This window comes from Tetrahymena thermophila, assembly GCF_000189635.1.
Source record: "Tetrahymena thermophila SB210 genomic scaffold scf_8254659, whole genome shotgun sequence".
Classification (NCBI taxonomy): Eukaryota; Ciliophora; class Oligohymenophorea; order Hymenostomatida; family Tetrahymenidae; genus Tetrahymena; species Tetrahymena thermophila.
Window position 1 is genome coordinate 704189 of NW_002476426.1, and position 22441 is coordinate 726629.

At 24.4% G+C, this 22441-nt stretch overlaps 4 protein-coding genes across 4 annotated transcripts; 1 reads left to right on the top strand and 3 right to left on the bottom strand. All coding sequences in view use genetic code 6, as the record gives it.

The window, feature by feature from the left end:
* Positions 1 to 258: 258 nt before the first annotated feature.
* On the bottom strand, positions 259 to 798 carry TTHERM_000047509 (transmembrane protein, putative; the record flags this gene model as incomplete). The annotated part of the gene is made up of 1 exon (XM_012797386.1): positions 259 to 798. One exon carries the CDS (start codon positions 796 to 798, stop codon positions 259 to 261), a length of 540 nt encoding a protein of 179 aa, XP_012652840.1.
* A 23-nt stretch (positions 799 to 821) lies between these two features.
* Positions 822 to 1043, bottom strand: TTHERM_00047510 (hypothetical protein; the record flags this gene model as incomplete). The annotated part of the gene is made up of 1 exon (XM_001014746.2): positions 822 to 1043. One exon carries the CDS (start codon positions 1041 to 1043, stop codon positions 822 to 824), a length of 222 nt encoding a protein of 73 aa, XP_001014746.2.
* A 3544-nt stretch (positions 1044 to 4587) lies between these two features.
* On the top strand, positions 4588 to 5175 carry TTHERM_00047530 (hypothetical protein; the record flags this gene model as incomplete). Its single annotated transcript, XM_001014748.1, has 1 exon — positions 4588 to 5175. The coding sequence occupies one exon, from the start codon at positions 4588 to 4590 to the stop codon at positions 5173 to 5175; it is 588 nt and encodes a 195-aa protein (XP_001014748.1).
* Positions 5176 to 5961: 786 nt separating this feature from the next.
* TTHERM_00047540 (dynein heavy chain) lies at positions 5962 to 21775 on the bottom strand (the record flags this gene model as incomplete). The annotated part of the gene is made up of 29 exons (XM_001014749.2): positions 5962 to 7026; positions 7083 to 7484; positions 7534 to 7922; positions 7987 to 8376; positions 8440 to 9561; positions 9615 to 10186; positions 10309 to 10424; positions 10472 to 11020; positions 11076 to 11241; positions 11297 to 11808; positions 11862 to 12118; positions 12182 to 12272; positions 12340 to 13373; positions 13433 to 13814; positions 13864 to 14064; positions 14138 to 14999; positions 15053 to 15489; positions 15558 to 15778; positions 15829 to 16134; positions 16187 to 16515; positions 16569 to 16979; positions 17033 to 17529; positions 17592 to 18077; positions 18135 to 18296; positions 18350 to 19064; positions 19116 to 19315; positions 19370 to 19864; positions 20061 to 21458; positions 21587 to 21775. The coding sequence occupies 29 exons, from the start codon at positions 21773 to 21775 to the stop codon at positions 5962 to 5964; spliced, it is 13956 nt and encodes a 4651-aa protein (XP_001014749.2).
* Between the last annotated feature and the right edge of the window lie 666 nt (positions 21776 to 22441).

A 22441-nucleotide genomic window follows, 5' to 3' on the forward strand; every position in this document is an offset into this window, starting at 1 on the left:
AAAAATTAGTATTGAGAAATAAATAAGTTCATCCCTAAATTATGTTTATAAATTTTAGAATGAAATAAATGATTCAAGATTTTCTTCATTAAACAAATAAAAATTTACCTTTTTCACTTATTTTTTTTTAATTAAAGTGGGGGATAGATAGAAATGAACGAAGTCGCTTACAAATAATCTTGGTTTATTAAATTATCATCAAAATTTTCAGAACGTATCTTCCTTCTTTTTAATTAATTAATATTTCATTTAAAAAATTCAGCATGCCAACCCTAAATATAAATTTTATTATTTTTTTTTATGTTGTTTAATTTTGAGAGATGTTTGTTTGTTTGTTTGTTTTATGTTTTTATTTGGTTTGTTTGCTTGTGTTTTCATTTTCTGTTAGTGTTTTTGTTGCTTTTATTTTATCTCGAAAGATTTTTTTATTTTTTTATTTTTTTATTTATTTATTTATTTGTTTGTTTAATTTTAAGTTGGGATTATTTGTTCTTCGAAAGATGATGATTTTAAATTTATTTGTTTATTTTTTTTTGTTTTTTATTTTATTAAAAATTAATTAGATGATGATGTAAAAACTGAGAGAAATGAGCGAGCTATTCCTATTAAATTAATATATTTTTATATACCTATTTATATAATCAACACATCAAAAATTTTTAAAATTAGAAAGAGAATGAAGATTATTTAATTTATTTTATAATAGATTAATTTTACATGATACTCAAAATTGCTTTTGTATGTTCTTTCATATATTGGATAACATATGAAAGTGGACTTATAAGTGAAGACAGTCATTTGGGGTTTTAAAAACTTTTTAATCACAATATAAGTGCTGTTTTAAAAACTACTAAGGAATTAAAAACTTGGAGCATCTTTTTCATTTTAAAGAATGCTAAATTGAGTATATGTAATTTGGTTAATCTATTCAAGAGATGTACATAATCTTCTTAAGATACATCCTTGTCTATACGAAGAGTTTTATCTGCAGGAGGACTCGATGTTGACTTTCTGTCTAGAACATTAGAGTCTAAGTAAGACATCAGAGACTTACTTATCCTAAGTCGTTAACCGAGTAGATAGACTGCTTAGGCAGATTTTTGTCCAAAGAAACAACTCAAATAGTCACCCAAAGCAGAGCCATTCTAGAACGCAATAATTTTCATAGATGGTGCTCAGCGATGAATTTCTATTTGAAGTTTATTTTCTTTGAAATCTTTCCAAACAATGCTATTAATCCTCCATATCACAGACTCTTCTTTTTTTAATATTGAGTTTATCTAATTAATTTAAATATTAAATATTATAGATATTTTGTTTGATTTTCCCTTTCTCAATAATTTGAAAAAAACTTCCCTCCCCTTTTGAATTAATCAATTCACAAGTAATAAAATTTCAATATATTTTTAATTTGAAATAATTAAATACCCAATCCAATCTCTCTCTCTCTTCCTACTAAATGAATATTTTTAATGTAATTTTTTATTGCATAGTTGTCTTAAATAGCAATTAGTAAATAAATAAGGATTCTATTAAAAAGTAATAAAATGATAAAATAAATCCTTTTAATTAAATTTAAAAAAATAGTGCATTGATTTTTAATTTTTGCTTAATAAAAAATATTTTATTAAACTAATTTATAGACAATACTTTATCCCTAAAAATTATATTTTTAATAGAAGTAAAAAAATTTTTTGAACAATTGACGTTTTATAAATTATCTAATAGCTATCTTATAACATTATTTCATGTAAAAAAATATAAAAAGCAAGTAAATTAATTTATTTAATTTTGATTTAGATGGATTAAAGCTTAAAAGAGCTCATTTAAGAGTGTAATAATTTAGCCTTGGATATTAAAAAATAAAAACTAGAAATTATATCTATTTTAGGAGAATATGCTCTAGATATCTTGAAAGCGGTATAAGCTATTTATCAAATATAAAGAAATTATATTCATGAAATAAGGGCATATAATTCTCCTCCATAAATAGTGAATTTTACACTTGAAACTTATAGGATCTTAATTGCTAAAAGTGAAAAAGATTTAGAAAATGTTAATCTTATTGAATATCAATACAATCAAAACAAATACTATGTTCCATATTCAAATGATTGGAAAAAATTATTACTTTTGACTAGAAACTTATATGAAGATTTATAAAATTTTGATTTTTAGTCTATTAATAATCCCTACTCAATTAAAATTTTAGATTAATTGGATTTTTCTGAAAATGGACCACTTTCTATTTAAAATGTAGAAAGATACTCTATTTTAGCTAGATACATAATGATTATAATTCACTCATCTTATAAGTTTGCTAAAAGCTAGAATCAAAAATAATCATATGTGAGTTATAAATATTAAGATATAATAAATTTAATAAAAAATTAAAATTCTTAATAATTAGTTAATAAAGTAATTAATTTAGAGCAACATCTTAATATTGATCAGATTTCATCTTAAAAAGATCATGTAGAGAACATCTCTAAAACCTAAACAATTTTTGATGTTTAAATTTAAAATATTTTAAATAATCTTCAAAAAAAAATCAAAATACATTAATTTCATTCTGATTTTACTAATTTTTTTCATTTTAATATTGATTTAAATGAGTGGATAAACAGTTAAAGGCCTTTAACTTTTTGGTATGAAATTGATGAAACAAATCAAATTTAAAATTTAAATGAGCTAATTGATTATATTAAATACTCAAATAATAACTAAATTCAACTATCTTGCAACAAAATAGGATTTAATTTTCTTCTATCACTTAGAAAAAATGAGCTAAAATAAATTTAATAACTAATATTCAACTCGTATAGCGATTCTTTAGTAAAAAAAATTATTACATGTCTAAAATATTTGTATGATTTAAATCTAAAAAAATTAAAGCTAAATCGATAATTTTATGAAGTAGCTCTTTCAGACACAGATCTTTCTTTAGCTTTTTGCGACTTTTTAAAAACTTAGAATGAAATCGAAAAGTTCTCATTTAATTTTCAAAATTTAAATAAGAAAGAAATTGACATTTCTGTGTTTATTACAACAATTAAATGCTTTAAAAATTTAAAAAAACTTCAATTCTGTTATTTGTATGATGAAATGACATAAAATTTATTTTTTTAATTATAAGAATCTATTTTATCTTTTCCATTATTAGAGTCTCTTGACATCGAAATAACTTACCCTAAAAATTAAATTGATGAAAATATGAACGAATATATTTTACCTACCACTTTAAAAACTTTGTGTCTTACTATTACAAGTACAGACTTGTTAGTTTATGGTAAAAATATTCCTAGACTCTCTGAATTAAAGAATTTAAGATTTTTAAAACTAAGGCTTGAAATGGATATTGGCGAATAATTTATTTAATCTTTACAAGAAATGTATAATGATATAAAAAATCTTAAACTTTATCATTTTGATTTTAGATCTTATTACAATTCAACAAGTCATCGCCATATAAATCTAGCTTAAAATTTTTATAAACTAAAAAGATTGGTAACAATTAACCTTAATCCAAGCCTTAAAGAGATATTGCTACAGAATGAATTTGAGGAATTTGATTGAAAAGTAAACAAGAAGCAAATTTTTTTGAAAGTATAAAAATATAATTTTATGTTAAAACTTATTTATGTATATCAAGATAGTATATATATATAAATTAGAATTTATCTAATTTGAAAGAGGTAATATTTTAGAATATGAATAATTAATTTATTTTATTAAGAAGGTTTAATTTTTTATATTTATCTTGAACATTAATTTAATAAATGATAAAATTATGTTTTTAACGAAATTTTCTACTTTGAGATTACTTAAATTTCTATAAGGCTTTTCCTTTTATATTTTAATAAGATTATTTTTACATTGATTAATAGCCTCTTATTAGGCTTTTTATTAAAAAGGTATTATATATTAATAATTAGTATTCTTTCAACTTTCTAGAAATTTTCTTTGCTAATAGTTTATCTTAATTATTAAAAAATGATGTAAAGAAGTAACGGGCATATAATTTAATTTAATAAAAGAAATATTTTAGTAAATTTAAATTTATCCAATCAAGATCATATAAAATAAAAAAAACATATTTAAAACCTCAAAATTATTGGTTTATTGATTCATCATGGTAAGGTTTTGCAACCTTAAAATTATTTTTAAATCTATTTTCAAATAAGTTTAGCTTTATTTATATTTTTAATATTTTTTAAATATAAAATTCAAGTTAATTTTTTCATTTATAATTCATTTTAAGTTGACATTATTGCTATTTCTATTATTTTCAAATATTATTTATTCTTTTAAAAATTTGGATAGAATTATAATTTTTTTTCTCAAAATGTTCTGGAAGAGAAAAGAGTAAGATCTAAAATAATACAAATAAATAATGATGTATCAGCAATAATAAAAGAAAAATTTCTGCTAATTTAGACAATTTTTCAATTATAAAAATAAATAAAATTATACAATTCTGAATAATTCTTTCAAGCTTAAAATATTTATATATTTTAAAAGCTTCACTTAGAATTTTATAATAAAAAAAATAACAAAAATTACAAAATTAAAAATAAATTAAAAAAAATGGAAGTTTCAACTGCTGCAAATCAAACTGAAAATAATGCTGATAAAGCAACCTAAGTTTAAAAGAAACCATTAAATAGTGCCTCTTTTGAAGAATTCTAAAAGATAGACATTCGTGTAGGCAAAATTGTTGAATGTAAAATCCATCCAAGCAGCGACTATCTTTATTGCTTAAAAGTTGATATAGGTACTGAAGTTAGAGACATAGGCTCTGGCTTATAGTAGTATATTCCTATTGATTAAGTAAATGGATTAGTTTGTGTTATGGCTAATCTTAAACCAAGAAAATTGGGAGGGTTTGACTCTAATGGTATGATTCTTTGCACAAATATTGACACAAAAGCCTTCGAATTTTTAAGACCTCATGAGAACTCAGTTGTTGGTGAAAGAATCTTTTTAGAAGGTTAGCAAGAAAGTTTTAAATAAGAATTAGAACCACAATTAAATCAAAAAAAGAAAATATTAGAAAGAGCATTATTAGAAACAAAAACAGATGATGAGTGTGTAGCTACTTTTAAAAATGTAAAATGGATGACCAAATCTGGGTATGTTAAAGCAAAATCATTTAAGAATAGTCCTATTGATTGAAAAAATAATAGTATTTAATGCTTATTAATTCATAAATTTTTAATAAGAAATACAATCAGAATATAATTAACTTTAATTTAATTTATAAACTGTATTTTTATCAAATCTTTATATTTTATTATTAATTTATTTTAATAAATTTTAACATAAAGATAATTAATTTAATAATTTATAGAATCTTAATCTTAATCTAAAAGAAATTAAGATTATTTATTAGTGAAAATAGAAAGTATGAGTATTTATTTATTCATGATATATTCTAAATATTCTTCTACTTAATTTTTAGTTATTTTCAAATTGTTATTAAATTTTTTTTGCTTTGTATTAAGCATTTTTTTATAAAATTTTTTAAAATATCTAAAACTTTTAATTTTGCTAATGAAAAGCTAATTATTTTTAGTTAAACTTATTGTTATAAATTAATTATATAGTATTACTGTAATGATAATTTTTTTGAATAAAAATTATTCTTTTTTTGTGTACTATTAATAGATTGTCAAAAAATAATTTTACCACCATATTTTAATAAATATTTTATAATTGAATTTTTGTGAGTAAATTTCATTATGAAAATATAGATTTTGTTTTAATATTTCAGAAGATATTTTTAAATAAAGAATAAATTAAACTAAAAAAAAATAAATAAAAAGAAATATAAATTTAATTACAGAAAAAATTATTATCTAATTACAAATTATCTTAAAATTAATTAACTAATTTAACTAAATTTGTATTTTTGATATATAGAAAATATATTAATTTTTATTATAAACAAAAATTTAGAAATCAACAAGATTCTGGATCACATACAAAAGCAGCTCCTCTTAAAATCCAATAAAAGGAAGGTTATTTAGTAGGAACAGAAATTGATATAATAAAATTTGTGGAATGCCCTGTTGTTGAAAGAACTCCTGATCTTTACACAGTTTTGTAAAGAGGCATTAAAAATGTAAATTGAGCAAGTTTTTATCCTTCAAGCAACTAACTGTCTTTTATCAGTGATGAATTATTTTTAATAATTAAATTCTTATTACTTTAATTTGTTTCAAGTTTCATTCCTACTTCATTATTTATATCTTTATCTGATCTATTTTATATTTGTATTTATCTATATTTTTCTTATTGAAGTCTTATTACTTCAGCTTCACTGAGTAATTTTATTTCCTTAGGGATAAAATGAATTACTGGAGCTTATTTATTTAAAATACCTATTTCATTGTCTTCAATACAATCTAAGCTGGAAGAGAATCTACATCCATCACAATAAAGCCCATAAATTAAACATCCATCCATGTTTTCTTCTTTTTCCTCCTCTTCTTATTACTTCAGGAGTTCATTAATTTTTTGTTGTAAAATTTATTGTTACAATTGTCTTTGCTTTTGTTTTGCTTTTAACTCTTCTCTTTCATCATTGTAAATTTCTTATGGGTTTATTTAAGTCATAGAAGGCCCTCTAACTTATTATTAGTTATTATTATCAACTATTTGTTATTATTTTTTTGTTGGTATGGAGTTCATGAATTTAAAATCAAATATTAATGTGTCGATTGGTACCATGTATTTTCTTGCATAGTTTTATAAAACTGAGGTTAAAAATCCTTATGGGAAGAAAAATGCACTCAGCCAAAAAGCTTTAGGTTTTTCCTTTTGCCATTCTGTGAAAAAATTAACTCTGTCTATCAAATTACTAAACCAACTTGACAAACTTCTCATTGATAAATAGCTTTTCTCTAACCAGATTTCAGGGACTCTATTCAGCAAAATGCTGTTATACATTAATTCAAGCCTTTTAGATAGAACTACTTCACCTTTTATTGCTCTTTTCAAATTTGATAAGCTTTATTTCATAACCTATTTAGGTTTATAAAAAATTTATAAATATTTTTAAAAGAGAAACGACTTATTACTTCTAATAGCCTATTGAACCTTTCTATTTCTTGCTGCAAGCACATTTCTAAAGAGTCAATAAAATTTTTACGAGTTTAGCGTGATTCTTCTTTATTCATTTTTAAATAGTGCTTCTTCTTTTTCTTTTCACTCATAAACTGCTCTTATTAGAGTTGAAGAAGATAAAGCTGTTTGTTTTGCTTTTTAGGTTTTCTCTCAACATGCTTCATAATAGAAGGTAAATTTTTCTCAAAATACCTACATTTATCAAATATCTCCTCTTCCTCAGTTACAATATAAGAAGGCTTATTCTCATCTTTTTCCTACTCACTTTAAGATTTAGCTTAATTCTTTGAAGTTCTTTGTTAATACTTTGGTTATGCATCTATAAATAGCTTAAGACTTTCATTTGTTTCATTAAACTATTAAAATAATTTTTAAATAATTTCTCCAAAAATAAAATTAATTTACTTTAGATGAAATAATTGCATTCTCATGCATACCAAATATATCTGCATAGTCTTAAGCTGGAAGCTAATCTAGGTATTCTTTCAGTTAGTCAGTATATGAAGTGCCATTTTAAAAGGATATTTATTTATATGCTTTAGAAAATTAATGATTATCTTAAATAACTTAAGGATTACAAAATTATTGCAATTATGACATCAAACATATTCTATCTTGATTGTCTGTAACTCTGCCACCATAAGTAATCTCTCCAATTATATACTATAAATTTTCCCATGGTATACGGTCATATGTATTTAATACGTTAGTTAAAATAGTCAGAGAGGTTTGAAGATCACTTTCATTGAAATCATAACTAATATTCCAACCTAAGCTACCAAATTTCCTTCTTTCTTTAAATATAAAGTAAAAAAAATAAGTTTTCATATTTTTCCTTCATAAAATCACTAAAGTTACCTTATACTACTGCATGAAATAAGCAAAATGAAAACAAGAGCTTTCTCCACTTATCATTTCCTATTTCATTAGCAGCATCTAAACAATTTTACGGTAATTCAACATAAGTTTTTTAAAGATTTGCTTTTATTCCTTTAGGAGATTCATTTGTAATTTTTATACCGTTTTATAAAATAGAAACTGGGAAATAATCACATGGCATTGAAGTTAAAAATAGTCTAAAGGTTTCCTTATGTTTCTTAACTTAAATTCTTGGATCATTTGGTATTGATTCAACTAGCTTAGAAAGTTATTTCATAAATCCCTTTCCCAAGTGACAATTTAACAAAATAACCCACTTTCCATTTTTTAAGCCATCTTGAATAGCTTTTTCAGCTTATTATTCTTAACCTAATAAAATTAATAAATAATTATATAAATTTAATGATTAATTTAAAGATAAAAATTAATAACCTCTTCCCAAAGACACTATGTTCATGTTTATTTGATCAATTCCTTTAGTTGTAGCAAAATTCATTATTTTAATTAATGGGTCAACACCTTAAGAAAGTATAAAAATTAGAGGAGTTGTATAATCAGAATCTACAAACACTTCCTCCATTGAAGCAGGTGAATGGTCTACATATTAATGACCAAGCACAGATGCAACATAGTGCATCATACCTGACACAAATTCATCTGACCTGAAAGCTTTTAATAGAAGCAACTTTTAGATAGGTGTTAAATCTCCATTTACAATACCAGGAGGAAAGTTAGACAAAGGATCCTATGATTTTAACCAATAGTTCCATTATTTTAATGAAGAATTCATTTTTTCACATAAACCTCTAAAAAGAATTGGGTTAAGAATTTCTAATTTTGGAATATTTTTGTAAAGTTTTTCAGATATTTTAAGTTATTTTGATTAAGGAACATAGTTTTGTAAAGTAACTTGCTCTTCAGAGATTGATGAAATTAATTTATCAAGATATATGTCACCATAAATTAAATAATTGTATTCTTAGTGAGAGAGTAAACCAGAGTCTAAAGCAATCTATGTGCATAGCATAAAACTAAAAATTTTTTTATGATTGTTGAAAAGAGATCTTATAACATTTTAAAATATATTCGAGGTTGTACAATTTTTGATGAATTCCACTCTTTCTTCTGGAACATCTGATTATGGAGACGTTTGCAAGTTATGAATAAATAATCTATTAAAGTAGCTTAGAGAAAATTAATACATGGGATCAATTAATTAGAGCTTCTATATGCAAAAGAATAAAATTGATCCTCTTCGAGCAACTTTTCTATACAAATTTCTCACAATTTCTATCTCTTCTTCTTTGATTTCACTCTAAATAAGACCCTCCTTAACTGAAATAGATATTTTCTTAGATTTTTTGAGATTATCTATCAACTCTTTATCATCTAAAATAATTCCTTAACTATTAGCTAATAATTCTAAAATCTTGTCTTCTATATTAGTGAGAGTTGTTTTACCATTTCCTATTGTAAGTATTAAATTATGCTTCTCTTTTTCTAGCTCAGGAGTTTCTCTACTAGAAACTTCTCCTAAAAGCTGCTCTTCAAGACCTATTTTATTTTTAAAAATTGTAAAATTAAAGTACAAAATGAGAATTGTTTACCTTGCTCAGTTACCTAAAAGTTGATCACATTTGCTCTTATGAAGACTTCAGGAAGATAATTAGGATTTCCAAGGTTAGTAAACATAAATAATTTGAAATTTGGTGCCATTTCAAGATTAGATCCATTAAATTTAATAACCTTCCTACCATTTACATATTCGAATTATTTCAAAAGTATTGGATCAAGCTATGGATCAAGGAATTATTCATTTACCTACTCAATAAATAATATTTTATTCACTCTTATACACATCTCAACAGTTTTGATGAGATTATCAGAATTGATCTAAATCATAGTAATATTGTCAATACCAAACATCTGCTTTAACCATATTAAAGCTTAATTTTATGGATCAATAAGTAAAGGAAAGGATGACTAATCATTATTATAATTAAATTCATTAAGTGCTATTATTCCATTTCCTATAGAAACTAAATCTGTTGGGAGACCTTTTTGATTCCAATCTCTGATAGTAACTTAGTATCCGAGAACATCCCCAATATTATATTTTTCATTGAAAAGTATATTTTCTTATTTTAGGTTTTCCATCAGTTGTTCAATAATAATTTATCTATTTTAAAAGAAAAATATTTAAAATTGTAAATTCAACAATAATTATTTCATTTTTAATTATTAATAAAAAATATTTTAAATGTAAGTAAAATTAACAAACTTAGCAACCTAAAAAATTACCTAAATTCACCATTGAAAGGACCAAAATAGCAGATGTAAGAACCTGCTAAAAACATGTTTCCCTGCAAATAACCAATTGAATTCTCCAAATCTATAATTTTATTTTTCCATCTTTCCTAGAAAAAAAAAGTTGGTTATTTTATTAAAATATTTAATAACATACTTCTTCATCTGAAAGCCCAGATTTCAATTCAACTGCATTAATCAAACGTTATTTTGTTAATTCGATTTCATTTTTTAAATCATCCTTTTATTTTATAGAATTTTGTAGTTCATTTTCGAATTTCTAGAATTTTTATATAATTTTATCAAGTTCATCTCTCTTTTACTTCAAAATACTAAATGCATTTGCATATTCTTCATCCATTTTTTTAACATAGTCTCTTTTTTATGTTATCTCATAAAAGACATCCTAAAATCTATCCACGGCTCTTACCCATGAACACATAGATTTAGCAGCATAATTAATTGTTTTAACGATAGATGGTTTAAAATCAGGGTTATTTTATATTCTTGATTTTATTTCTTTTTGAATTTTTATTGGAATTTTTTCTACATTTAGATTTTTCAATCTTTATAAAAAGTTTGTATCAGCCATCATTTTTTTAATATTGTCCCAATCCATTTTTTCATCAAGTAAAATGGCTACACATTCCAACGTAAATCTAACCAGTTGGTGAGGGTTGTGTTATGCTCTCATTTCACTTATATCCTAGATGAATTAAATTAAAATTAGAAAATCAATTTAATTTTTAATGTAAACTTACATTTCTGTTTAAAGTGTTAAGAGCTTCTGTTGCTTTATGAAGTTAAGGCATTGCATTTTTGAGAATCAAACTCGCTTCATTTTAAAGCTTTTTTATTTCTTCTGCCTTTTACTCTACTATTTTTTCCTCTATTTCAACTAATTTTTTGGCTTCGTTTGCTTCATTCCTAATTAAATAAAAAAATTTTACATTTGTTAAATTATTTATAGAAATTTATTTACTTATCTATCTGTAATTTTTCAATAAGAATTTCTATTTCCTCTGTTTTTTTTACTAACTCTGGTTAAAGTTTGGTTAATTTTTCTTCTAAAACATCAATAACTTTGTTAGCTTCTTATAACTTATCTAAACCGTTTTGAAGTTTATTTTTTTATTATGTTTGATAATTATTTTGTGTTCTTAATAGATTTCTATAATTCATTATCATTTAAATATAATTCTTTGGCGTTGAGTAAACCTTTCTTTTCCAAACATTGTAAAAATCTTCGATACTTTGGGTAATTACTTAGTGAGTAAAGACAAAGCACTTTGCTAAAATTTATTTGCTTAGCTTAGTCAAGCTGCTTTCTTTTTCTAAAAAGCTCGTTGCTACTTAAAGTAAGGCCTCTTCTGGCCAAGGCTAAAACCAATCAATTGTACAGCAATTAGTTAAACTTGGAAACATTCTTATCCTGTTTCTAAAACTCTCTCCAACTGGACTCATTCCTAAAACAACATGCAATTTGTTCCTAACCTAATAAAATAAATTATGCTAGAAAATAATCTTTAAAATAAAATTTTAATTACTCTCTAAACAAATAAATCATAAGCTTATAATTTTGAATCTTACTGTTTTGCATCACTTTTTAAGTTATCTTCAATAATTTCTAACTCTTCTTTAGTTATTATACCCGGAACTTCACCAGAATTCATAATGTTATTTATTTCTTCAAGGAATTATTCTTTAACAATTTAATTGTCCATTATGAGAAGTATTTAATTTTAATTTTTAAAAGCAACTTCCTTCATAGTCTTTAAAAGTAAATCATGAAAATCCTTCATACCTTTTAACATAAATTAAAAAATTTTATTAAATCTAAATTATATTTTTATTTTATTGTATCTACCATAATTTTATTTAAGCATAATCTAAGAGTATGGCATTTCAGTTAGGAGAGCTGATAAAATTGATAAAGATTTTTTTCCTGAGCCACCAACCTAATTTTATTTAAATAAAGATTTTTAGGTAAAAATTAAAATTATTAAAAAAGAAAATAGTTATTACAGCTACACTCATGAAGTGGCCTCTTTCTTAATGAAGCACTCTTGCCATCCTAGTGATATGCTAAATAGTATGACTAAAGAGAACTAAATTCATAGATGTTTTAGTATTCATCACCTCTTCAATTCTTTTTTTGTAGGCGGCCGCGTCTGAGACATATTCGTATGAGTCAGATTTGTAAACAGGAGAAAATGAAAGAGAGTCGAAGAATTGAAAAACATTTTTCACTTCAAATTGAAAGTTAAAAAAAATCAGCTTTGATGCTAACTCCTAGAACCATTCAATATCTTTAATACTTACTAATCTATCCATGAATACTCTACAACACTCATGGAGCCACAGCTTACCAAAATTCTCTTTTGTATTTACTGTTTAAGCTCTAATCATTAACATTCCTTAAAATATTTTAGCAATATCCCTCATATTAAAAATGTAATGACACTTTTATGGTGTAGGGAGTAATTCTTATTAAATATGTTGAAATAATTAAATTGTAATCTTAACAATAACACCTCTATCTATCAAATCATTTATTTAATTATTAAATGTATAATTATACTTAATAGTTTTTAATATATTAGAAAAGATAGAAACCATAGAGTCTTCTGAATATTAATTGAGATTAATTATATTAAAATATCTTAAAAATCTTGTTGACAAATTAGATCTTCCTCCTCCAGGCATTCCTCCAGCTATAACTAAAGATGTCGAAGAGATAGATCTCCAAACTAAAGATTTTCTTTCGTAAAGTCCCTTATTTTCTTATAAAACTCTTAATAGCTCTATAACTGGTTATGCTCCATACTTTTCGACCTTAGGCATATTCACATCATCTATAAAAACTATCATTTTCTTTCCTGGAGGTGGTTCCAAAAAGAGCTTTTAGTGCCTTCTCTATTGAATGAGCTTAGATTCTATCGTATTTTAAACATTTAGAGTCTTTGTTTCGCTGGAAAAGTTGAGTTGGATAGTGACATGCTTTTCTTTTGAAGACAATTTCTTGATAAAGTTATCTATGATAACTGTCTTCCCAGTTCCTTTAATTATCAAGGAAATAAATTTAATTATTATTTAAATTAAAATATTTATTTTTTACCTGTTTCTCCTGTAACAAAAATTGATTACTGTTAGAACAAGAACAATTGCAAAAAATATGAAACACAAATAGTTTCTTTTGTTTAGACTGTCATCTCATAAAAACTCATCCCTTTTCTGTATTAAAACTATTCCATTTGCAAATCCCAGTGATATAACTCAGCTTCATATCCTTATACTTTGAGTAGGTAATCATACATATTAGCTCTAACAATATCAGCCGAAAATATTTCTCCTAAGTGTCTATCATATCTGGGAAGTGCTTCAATGTGGATCAAAGTATAAGTTGTCCAATAATAGCAAAACAATACTATTTTCTCAATTACCTTTTTAATAAGCATTCCCTTTTCCTTTAGATCTTCTTTCTCTTGGAATATGTAAACCTTCAAAATAAATTTTAAGCAAACAAGTAAATAATAAGATTTGTTTTACTTTGATCAATCTGCAGAGTGACAATGCTAAAATCTATTCAGATACCTGAATAATATATTTACATTATCTACTTAAGTAATCCAATCCATTGACAATACATTATTTTACAAGAGTCTTTACAAAATCTATTTATTCTTAATCTAATTTTTCAGGTAATTCCTTTTCAATATAGCTATCTGTAATTAAAAATGTGTCAATAACCTTTATTAAAAATAATAAATATATCAACCCAAATACTTCAAGCATGAAATATTATAAATAAAATTTTATTTACTCCTTAATCAACGTAAACCATTCCGCATCTTGAAACTGTTGCGGGTGATGCATATGATAAATCTGTAACTTCAAAAACCATTTTGATATTTGGTTTAAGTTTAATTCTCTCACCATTTGATAAGCATAATGTCATAGAATCATCTAATACACTATTCATATTTTCAATCCACAAAGCATCAACAGGTCCATCAAAAACTATCCATTTTTATTATTCTCTATCTGATCTTTTTTAACTAGGTGAAGAAATGATGCTGGCTTAGGTTGCTGAGACATTTAAAATTGAAGATCTTTTGCTTTCTTCCCAAGCAGAAGTCTGTAGATTATCCTAATTAAAACTCTCTTTTCGCTTGAGCTCATTTTCCATCTTGGATAACTTTTCTTGAATTGTTTCTCCAGCAGTTTCGTCTACATATTCTCTTATAATTTTACTCACCAAACCATCATTCCAACTTTAAGTAACTTAATCAAAATCGCCATAGAGCTCATTTAAATCAATCGCTTTAGGATTAACAGTCCTAGAAATTACTTCTGGGTATTTAATTAGTTGCTCTTAACTTGACAGAATAGAATTTGAGTTATTCGTTTATTGATACTCTTTACTGTTTGTGTAAGCTCTATTCAAAATTTTTAAGATACTCGACTTTCCACTCATTGTTGGTCCTATTACCATAATGCCAAATCTAACATTAATAATTTGATGTGTTTATATAACCTTTTCAATAAATTTTTTGCTTTCTTTTAACCCACATTTTATCATTTCTTTTTCTGAATAATCAGATAGCTGCTTATTGTCAGTGCTTGGTAGATTTAAATTAGGAAATAAATCCTAAAGTATAGCATCGAAAAGAGGCAGATCTTAGCTTTAATAATTTTTTTAAATAGTTTAATGTTAGTTTTTAATGAAATATTTTACTTCAAAAACTTAGGGACATTACTGTCTCTCATAGCTTTGATAAGTAGTACATCTTCTGGTATATTAGGGTGTGATCTTTTCAAAGCACCAGCCATTACTAAAACACTCTTAACAGCTCTCATACCAAAGTCATAGTGATCTTACTGGCTTAATTACTCACTAGAAAGTTTATATAATTTGGTCATTTTTTTAGAAAGGTCTTTGGCATTAGAAAAACCTTCTGAATACAACATGATTTCTGCTATAAGAGTGTAATCTGGAACCATCATTGAAACAGGTCTGAATAAACTCTTTAAATTATCAGGTAATTCTGTTCTCCCAGCATATCCTGGATTCATAGTAATAAATATTCCCAAATTTTTATCGAGGTTTACATTTTTTCCATAAAATAAGAATTGATTTTTATCTTGAAGCAAAGCTTGCCTTATCGTTAGCACCTTATTAAATTAGAAGACAATAAATTAATCACATATTAAATAAAAAAATAATTTATAAAAAATAATACTTAAGAAGCAATGACTGAAAGTACTTCAATGTCAATTCTATTAAACTCATCCAAGCATGCCCATGCACCTGTGTACGATAATCCAGTGAAAAGTTATTCCATAATCTTAACATTAACTTATTCACTGCAATTAAAGACTATGCAATACCTTCCTAAGGCTTTTGCTAAGTCTTTACAACTTTCAGTTTTACCTGTACCTGCAGGACCTGTGGGATTAGCACCTGATTTTAAAAGTATATTAATAAAATTAAAGATATTTTAATTTTTTAACCTAATTTAATGTGAAGTGCTCCAGTAATTGTTATCCAACAGCGCTCAGTAAGTGGAGTTATAACCAATCTAGTAGTAGCTCCCATATACTCGTATCCATAGTATAATTTACTTTCAACTTATTTAGCGATGATAGCATTATCTTCTTCATAGAATTTAAGTTACTGAGCCCATTTAAAGTCATTTGTTGTTACTCTAGTTTCACTCAAGCACATATCTTCTACTATATCTCTAAAATGCACCATTTAGGTGACTAAAGCAACAATCTTTCTCCTTTCAGATTTCTCTAATTTTTGCTTGATCATACCTTTACATAAATTATTTAAATCAGAAAGCAATCAACTAAAATAAAAGATTACCAGTTATATCCTCAAGTTATAGTACTAAGGAGTAATGCCATTCACCAAGATCTTATGGATTTTCTGGATCTAAGTAATCCTCAGAGATATAAGTCCACTACATTCTATTTACTGTCAGAATTACTTAATTAGGGAATTCGGGTATCCATTTCGGTAAAGTCATTTTTTCTTATTCATATCTAATTAAGCAATTCAAAAAAAGATGTGAGAGAGAATACTTCATCTAATCTAAAATCATTTAAAGCCACTCCTCAACTTCTCCCTTCAATATGCAGTATTTCAAAATAACTTTTTCGCCTTCTTAAGATATCATTTTCCTTGCATTTTGGCTAAGTATTTTAAAAGTAAAAATAAATTACATATTATAAAATATTAGATTTACCCTTCAATTTCTATGTCGTCTATATTTTCAAATAATTTTCTTAGATGTGGAACAACTTACTAAGGTGTTTTTACTGTTGATAGTATTTCAAGTAATTCATCATTTGACAAGAAGAAAAAACGCTAGAAAGCTTCTCTTTTTTAATCTAAAAATTCATCTAAAGCTTTCTAAATTTAATCAAAGTGCAGATTGTTTTATTTAAGAGGCTTCATTAAAAATTGGCTCCTAAAATCATCTGCTAATCTTCTAATTAAGGGCAATTCTTTTGCCTATTTCATAAATTTTTTCCAAATTTAATCACAATTTTAGAATTTTTAACACTCTTTACTGAGATGTTTTTAAGCATATCCAGTCGACATAATAGGCTTTAAATAAAGCCAATTCTTTTAATGAAGCATCCACTCATCAAGCCTAAGAAAAATATTAAATTGCTAAGACAAAATTCAAACTAAAAAAAAATTTACAATTCCTAAACATATTTAAAAAGCATATATTATCTCTCAACTCTGAGTTTTAAATTGCTAATGTACCTATTTCCTAGCAAATTTGTTAATGCAGTAATGTTATCATCAATTTTATCAATTAATTCAATATTGCTTCCTAAAATAAATATTTCATTTTCTTTGTAAGGTAAAAACCCTAATTTAGAAAATTTCCAAAACTCTTCGACTTATTCAATAATTTTGAGTAATTCTCTTTCTTTTTCAGATCTCAATGCTATGTCATTAATTTACTCATTAAATAGGTATATTTTAAGATCAAACAGATATTTAAGCTTGTATTTATTAGCTTACACAGAAGAAAATAGGTCAGATTTATTTATTAATTCAAATTTTTTAAAAAATGAATGATCATCATTATTTATATCCTTTAATATAATTTCTCTTATTTCTGCCCATTAAGGCTGACCAATACTTTCTGATCTTAAATTCATCAAGCAAAAGTGAAAATCTTTGTATACCTTAAATAATTATTTATTAATAGATTTTTAATTTTTCACAAAAATTATTAAAAATGATGTACTTCAACTTTTTCTTTCAGATCTATAGCTATATTTCCTTTGTCTAATTCTTTCATATAATTAATTGCTGCTTTATTACATTAATCTAAAAGCTAACCCATATCATTCAAATCTATTTACAAGAAATGTTAGGATTCCCATAATGAATATCTAAATATCCATTCTTTCTTGTTAGATAAAACTGCATAGACTAAATTATATTACTGATAAAGAGAATCAAGACTATCAAAATTTGTTTGATTATCAACAAAAATCTCTAAAGCTTCTTCATAAGACATTATTTTTAGCTTTTAGTCATACAAATCTTTAATGCCTTATTCTATGCTCAATAAAAAATCAATAGATTTTTCTAAATTTGTCTCTTTTTCAAAGACATTAGAATAGTCAAATTTAAATTTATATTGCTTAACTGTTTCATGAAATCCAGGTAATAAATTCTTTAAATCTTCCTTAAAATTAGCTACAAAAGAATTCATCAAATTTTCAATCTAAAATTCATAAAAGAATTATTTAAATATTATTTGGATTAGAATTATATCAATTACTTCTTCTATTCTAGATCTGAGAGTGTGCAAGTGAGATTATGAAGAAATAATTGTCTAGTGATCTTTTTCAACAAACACTACTTTATTCTTCATTCCTAAATAGTATAAATTTAAAATTTCACTACATCTTAAGCCTAAATCATTTATTTTTGCCTCCACAAACTTTAAACATATGTTTATAAATGATTATTAAATTTAATAATAAAATAATTTACTTTATAATTTTTTAAGAAAACCACAAATTAATCTAATGTTTAAGGATTTTTAATGACTAAATTTAAATATTCATCTGTAATCTTATTAAAATCGTATGCTCTCATAATTGTTATGGTAGGCATTTTTTCAAACAAAACTTTTAAGCTGGATTATGCAGAATTTTTTAGTGTTTCTTTGATCGGATTTATATCAAAGAAAAATATACCTTGCTCTTCTTCTACTTTCAAAGAGCATAAATATTAGTCATCGTGCTAATATTTCTCAATTACTTCACTTAATTACTCTGATTCCATGTCATCATAAATTTAAGGATTTATATTTTGATGCTCTTAATAGATTTCAAGAGGTTTAACTAATTTCAGGCTTTATTTATATATTTATTTATAAGCTATATCCACGGCTTCTTGAACTCTTCTTAAATTGTTAACAAATTATTCATCATGATAAATGAGATGACTTAGATTTATTTTTTCTTATGCTAATTCAATAAAATCTAAATCTTTACTTTATAAATATTCAAGAATCTCGCCTCTTAGGGCAAATTAAATATGATCATTTATTAAATCCTAAATTGCTGCTCTTACGATTTCATCGAATTCATCTTTAAACTCAACTTCTGAGGGAAAAAGACTGAGCTTATTTTCACATTCAGAAGCAATACATTGTATCCAACTGATATGTTCAATTATATTGAAATTTTCATCTTACATATACCTATTAAAATAAATATTATATTTTTTCTAATCAAATAAAAATGTTATTTACCTGTTAAAATTTTCTATTTTTGTTGCTAAATTATCAGTTGCAAATTAAACTAATTGTAACTTAGATTCTAAGACGATATAATCTATGCATTTAGTGAAATTCTTAAGCTTTTTTTAGTGTATTTTAAGAGTAGCTTCAGCTGCATATGGCATATCTCTATATTCAGAGTCTCCAATTAGCATACCTGCTTTTTATTTTATCTAAATTATTAAATTAAAATTTAAAAGTTAGGTTCTAAGATTAAATCTATTTACATTTTAAAAATTAGATATATCAGAAATATCTTCATCTTTATTAGGAATACGGAAATCCCTTTTGAATTTCTTCAATGAAAAATCGCATGCAGCTTAAATAATATTCATAATTATAGATTAGTGAGAGTTGACTTAATTTACTAAATGATTTTTCCTGTAATTCTCAGCTTTTACCTTAAATTCGTCAAATTTGACAGGTTAAGTAAATTTAACATCAAAAAACAAAGCTTATTTCTATTCAATACATTCAGACCTAATCTTAATAAGCGATTCTCTCATAACAGGATCTAATAATAATAATTTATACTCTAAAATCTTTGAACACTCCTTCATAATATTTCTTTTCATGAGTTTTTTCCATAAAAAGAAGTTTTTCCACATCCTGAAAGTTTTAAAGAAATGAATATTAGCTGTATTATGATACAATTCATGTTCTCTTTCCCACTCATCAAGTCTCATAAATCTCACTTCACTCTCTTTGAAATGTACTATACCCTAATATTTCATTAAATTTAACTCTTTAAATTAAAAAAATATTTTTATTTTTATATAAAAATTAAATCTGAATTATTCCCTCCAACAATACTCTTTTAATAATTTACTAAAATATTTTTTAGCAATTTTAGTTAAAGAAGACATAAATACTTTTTAATTTAATTTTATACACAATCAAAAGAATTTTATAAATTACTCTTCTAGATATTGTCATATAATTTTGTGGGTTTCTTTCTGAAAAAGGAACAATTTTCCAATCATAACAATTCAAACCAATTTAATTTAAATAACAAAACTCGTCTTTCATTTCCGCGTCAGTTCTTATCAAAGAAATGAAATCTATAGGAGATAAATAATCATTAAAGAAAGGCTACTTTTTTTGTAATTATTGCATGTATTCTTAGTAGTTCTAATCTGAAATTGTTTTTTTCTAAAAATCTTATTAGTGTTATGACATTTTAGAAGGATTATTTTATTATTTTGAATGTCCTCCACCCAAAATTTTGGATTAATTATGTGAATTATTTTATATCATTATGCTTGCTCCGCCTTAAAGATTTTAGCTAAACTACTAATCTAAATCATCTTCCTCTTAAATTATGCTTTGGTTTCTTTTTCTTGGATATATTTCTGTTCTTGTCTACTTTTATTCATCTATTTAAATTTATTTATCATTTTAATTAACTGAAGTACTGAATGATCTTATTCTTTCATGTTCTTGTTGCTCTAGATTTTTATTTTCCTTCTTTTCTGATTATATTTGTGAAGGATCTACTTTTTGGAATTTCAAATTTCTTTTTTGTTAAAACAATGCCTAATTTTCTTACTGTTAAAGTTGTACTGATTATATCATTTCTTACTCGTTTATTATCTAAAATTTATTATTTGGGTTGTTAGCAATATAAAGACGCTAGTTATTCTAAGGCTAAGTTTTTACTCTTAATGAAGTATTCAATAAATCATATCTTTCTTGGTTTTAAGAAATTGTAGATAATTCTGTCTTAACACGATAGTTTGAAGGTACATTCATATTTTCTTCATCAATATAAATGCTGTCATCTAATCCACTTTATTTTGATTTTTTATTTAATTTTTTAGATGGTGAAGGTTATCCAGGGATGAGTTAATCTTATATACTGAAAGACAAATTGCTTGATGATATAACTCTCTTTCTAGATTCAGATCTATCTCTTAGTTAAACTTTTGGTACAAGAGTTGGAAAATGCTCCTTTGATGGCCCTATTAAGGCTGCTTTATCTAATGAAAAACTTGTCTTATGCCTTACAATAGGTAAAACTGATTTATTATCACTATTAGGTGATAAGTTGGTTTATGGTTTAATTTACTATTACGAATTATCTAATATTTAAATTGAATTCTAATTTAGTTTATCCACTTGTACGATTGATTATACATTTGAGTTAATAATGGTATTTAGATTTACAATAGAAGATGAATTAGTCAACTATTTTGAACCTGTATTTACACTTTATGTTTATAATTAAATAGAGGGCTGCATTTAAAATTTCTCTTTATTATATCTGTTCCTTAAAAAGCTTTACTTATTTTATCCTTGAACGAGCTCGACACTTTTCTATTGTAAAAAGATTGTTAATTATTCAAAATGGATTTTGTGAAATTAAATAGCTTTATCATAAAAATATTCTTTTTCAATAATACAATTAATATTAAAAAACATTTTAATCTAAAAAAAGTATTAACTTATATTTTTTCCTAAAACTCTTCTTCGATTGCTTATCTATAAATGCGATGTGCAACTGAATGTTCAGGCAGTTATGTAGAATTCTAATTATTCATTTAAATTCCATCATTTTAAAGCTTGTTATTTTATGTAGGCGAAGGATAACGCTAATTTTATCCAAGATGGAAAGAATTGTTCTTCCTTTTCATAGTTCAATTTTTTTACAAGTAATGGCTTTATCTTAAAAAATAGAAATTGTTGAAAATCCTCTTTTATATAAAAAATAATAATTATGCTCTTTAAGACAATTTAATTCATAAATTAATTACTCGTTTCTACGAAATTTATGGAGGATATAAGAGATACATTATTGAATTAATGATATTTTTAATATTAAGAAAATGTAATGAGCTATTAATCATAATTTTATAATAATAAATCTTGTGGTCACAAAATCCCTAACTTAAATACCTTAAAATGAAATTAATATACTTCATTAATTTTATATAATTTTTCTAATTTCCTTGTAAGTAATTTAAAACTACAAAAATTCGAATTACATATTTTATTTATTATCTATTTGCATTTTCTCTGTAAGGACAGAGCTATTTGCATTTTTGTTCCTTTTCGCAGTTTTCAATGTAAAAATTAATTTTAAAATTGTTTTAAAAAATTAAGAATTAATTAAAATATTTGAAAAAAAATCAATTCTTTGTTTGAATTTGTAATTTTATATTTTCTGAATTTGTTTTTATTCTTATTTGATACAAAAATTTAAAATTTCATTTAAATAAAAGAAAATTATTTATTTTAAAATTTTAAATTTCTCATAAAAAATAATTAAAATATTTCTAATCAAAATAATAATTTTTTTA